This window comes from Microtus ochrogaster, linkage group LG1 (assembly GCF_000317375.1).
Source record: "Microtus ochrogaster isolate Prairie Vole_2 linkage group LG1, MicOch1.0, whole genome shotgun sequence".
In the NCBI taxonomy this organism is placed as follows: Eukaryota; Metazoa; Chordata; class Mammalia; order Rodentia; family Cricetidae; genus Microtus; species Microtus ochrogaster.
Genome location: NC_022027.1, coordinates 53626919 through 53630038, shown reverse-complemented (window position 1 = coordinate 53630038; position 3120 = coordinate 53626919). Strand labels below are relative to the sequence as shown.

The 3120-nt window shown below is 45.0% G+C and overlaps 1 protein-coding gene across 1 annotated transcript in view; it reads right to left on the bottom strand.

The window, feature by feature from the left end:
- Positions 1-3120, bottom strand: part of Ptpn13 (protein tyrosine phosphatase, non-receptor type 13) — a 191552-nt gene that overhangs the window by 29931 nt on the left and 158501 nt on the right. Inside the window, exon 36 of the mRNA XM_013350866.2 lies at positions 1962-2032. Coding sequence (XP_013206320.1) covers positions 1962-2032 — 71 coding nt within the window. The remainder of the gene's footprint in view (positions 1-1961; positions 2033-3120) is intronic.

Sequence of the window (3120 nt, the reverse complement as noted above, 5' to 3'; positions counted from 1 at the left end):
CAGGCTGGTCTCGAACTCACAGAGATCCGCCTGCCTCTGCCTCCCGAGTGCTGGGATTAAAGGCGTGCGCCACCACTGCCCGGCTGGTCTCTTCTTTTTTGAAAGCAACATTTTAAAACTCCAGGAAAAGTCATTTAGTCATTTTAGAGGCCTATCAATAACAAGGTGCTAGATCCAAAAGTCCTGCCAGTATATCCTAAAACATCATAGGTAAGTCATTTACAGCCTCCCCTTTTGTTTTCTAACTGCTTCCTCTCTTGGTACCACAGAAGTAAGTTCCATGAGAGTTGAGCCAGACAGCAGACAGAGGTGGTTTCCACAGGGTACAGGCCTGGTCAGTCAGAGAGGCCCTGGATAGACAAACAGGCCTGGACAGACAGACAGGCAGGCAGGAAGTGTTTTGTGAGCGTGTTTGCTTGAAATAAATTGATGGAGAGCAGGGAACGGACCTTTGACTCTAGGAGACAAATTACAATGTCATGGTTTCAAGTAGCTGCCATTGGCATTCAGATGTTACTCTCTTCAAACATGAAAGGCTCTGTACGAAGTACACACAGTTCATAGCACTCTAGTTCACTCCCATTCCTCTGTGCCTACTAACTCTCTCAGCATCAGCAATCAAAGCTACATTTGTAGGTTCTGATTATGTAAGTGGTGATGTGGACTCCCCTCTGTATGCTATGAATACCACTGGTTAATAATGAAGCTGCTTTGGGCCTATTGCAGTGCAGAATAGGGCAAGGCAGGAAACCCAAGCAGAGAGAGGAGGAAAGAAAGCAGAATCAGGAGAAGCCATGTAGCCACTGGAGGACACAGGTGTGTTGTGGAACCTTGTCAGTAGGCCATGACCTCATGATGATGCACAGATTAACAGAGATAAGATGTAAGAGCTAGCTAGAAATATGCACGAGCTAATAAGGCCAAGCAGTGTTTTAATTAATATAGTCTGTGTGATTATTTCGGGTCTGAGTGGCTGGGAATGAACAAGCAGTCTCCCTCAACAAAGTAGGAGTCAGATTTTCTGGGTTTAAATTTTGAACTTAGTTTTCATTAACTTTGTGTGTGTGGTGGTTTGAAAGAAAATGGCTCCCAAAGGGAGTGGCACTATTAGGAGGTGTGGCCTTGCTGGAGGAAGTGTGTCATTGTGGAGGCGGGTTTTGAGGTCTCATATGTGCTCAAGATACCACCCAATGTCTCAGACCACTTCCTGCTGCCTGCAGATGTGAGGACTCTCAGCTACTGTTCCAGCACCATGTCTGTTTGCACACTGTCATGTTCCACCGTGGTGACAATGGACTGGACCTCTGAAATGTAAGCAAGCCACCCAAACCAAATGTTTTCCTTTGTAACAGTTGCTATGGTCATGGTGTCTCTTCACAGCAGTAGAAACCCTAAGACAGTGGGCTTGGGCAAAGTTATAAAGCTTCTCAGTGCCTCAGTTTCTCTTTCACTGTGTACTGCTATGAAGGAATGCTTAGTCCAAATGAGCATTAAAGTGCTGCTACGGCTCTCCTCGTGTTTCTGTCATTATGCTAACATGTGAGATAGATACTTGCTTGCACACTGATAAACTCCCAATGCCCTACAGGTCCCTAACCCAGAGGAGATTCTCTGTTGATATCTGCATAAGTCACCCAGTGGTTTACATGCCTCATTAGAACCTCAGTAGGCCGACACTAGTAACGCTTTACTGACAGGAAAGGGAGGCTTATAGAAGCATCAGGGGGCTTTCTGGGGACACACAGGCTTACACCTTCAAGTCCACTGGATATACATTTCTGCTCTGCTATTTTCTAATACAGACTGAGTTTCAGAGATGTTGTAACTTAAATAGAGTATTTTCACTTAGATCATGCAAAACATTCTAGGAAGTTAAGGAAAAGTTTAGTGACAGTATCCAACTTGCTGTCCAGGGACAAAGCCACCTCTCTGTAAACTCTGTCAAAGTAAATGTGTCATACCATTGGTTTTGGAGACTTTGGATGCTGATATCGCAGATCTTGTTGAACTAGGCACTACCGGACAACCATCTCTGTAGAACACACAAAGAAAGAACAATTACAAAGGTTTTGAACAGCCACTGTTAGTCATTTCAGAAGCTTCACTTTAGGGGCTTAGTCCAGGCACCCTCAAAGTGTGGACAGGATTTAATGGAATTCTTCACGTGAGTCTGTAACTCCAGTGTTCCCACAGTGGGATAGAAGGCAGATGAAGGACAATCCAACCATCCTGGAAACTCGCAGGCCAGCCGAAAGTATGAAATAATGAACAAGAAGCCCTCTTTCAAACAAAGTGAAAAGTGAGATCTACACCATGTGTCTTAGGGTTTCTATTGCTGTGAAGACCCCATGACCATGACAACTCTCATAAGGGAAAACATTTAATTGGGGCTGGCCGACAGTTTCAGAGGCTCAGTCCATTATCATCACAGTGGACATGGCAGTGTGGTACTGAAGAGGTACCTGAGAGTTCTACATCTTGCAGGCAACAGGAAGTAGCCTGTCTCACTATGAGTTTCTTGAGCACAGGAAACCTCAAAGCCCACCCCCACAGTGAGGCACTTCCTGCAACAAGACCACACTTTCTAATAGTGGCACTCCCTTTGGGGGCCATTTACCTTCAAACCACCACACCATGTACCCACACCTCCCTCACCCTGTCCTCCCAAAGGTTAAAAAAAGGAGGGGGGGAATGAAGGATGGCCTTTTATTTTTCTTTTCTCTTCTCCATTTTCTTCTCACTTAGTTCAGGCTGGCCTCGAGCTGCTCTACAGTGAGGGTATGTGAACTATAGCTCTTCTTGCTTCTGGTTCCCAAGTTCAGGGATCATAGGCATGGAAACAGTACCATGCTCAGCAAGTACTGCTGTCCTTATTTTACTATTGTTATTGACAGAACTGAATAATAAGTGCTGCTGTCATTATTATTACTATTGTCATTGCCTAGAGACTGAACTGAAAGCCTCAACCACTGAACTGTATCTCCACTGAGAATTAACTTTTGTGCATAATCTTTCTGCAGGTTTTAGTTCAGCCATTCATCCGTGTGCTCCTCCCTCTTAGGAACAGAGATGACCGGACTCTGTGTGCTCATCCCTCTTAGGAACATGGTAACAGATGAC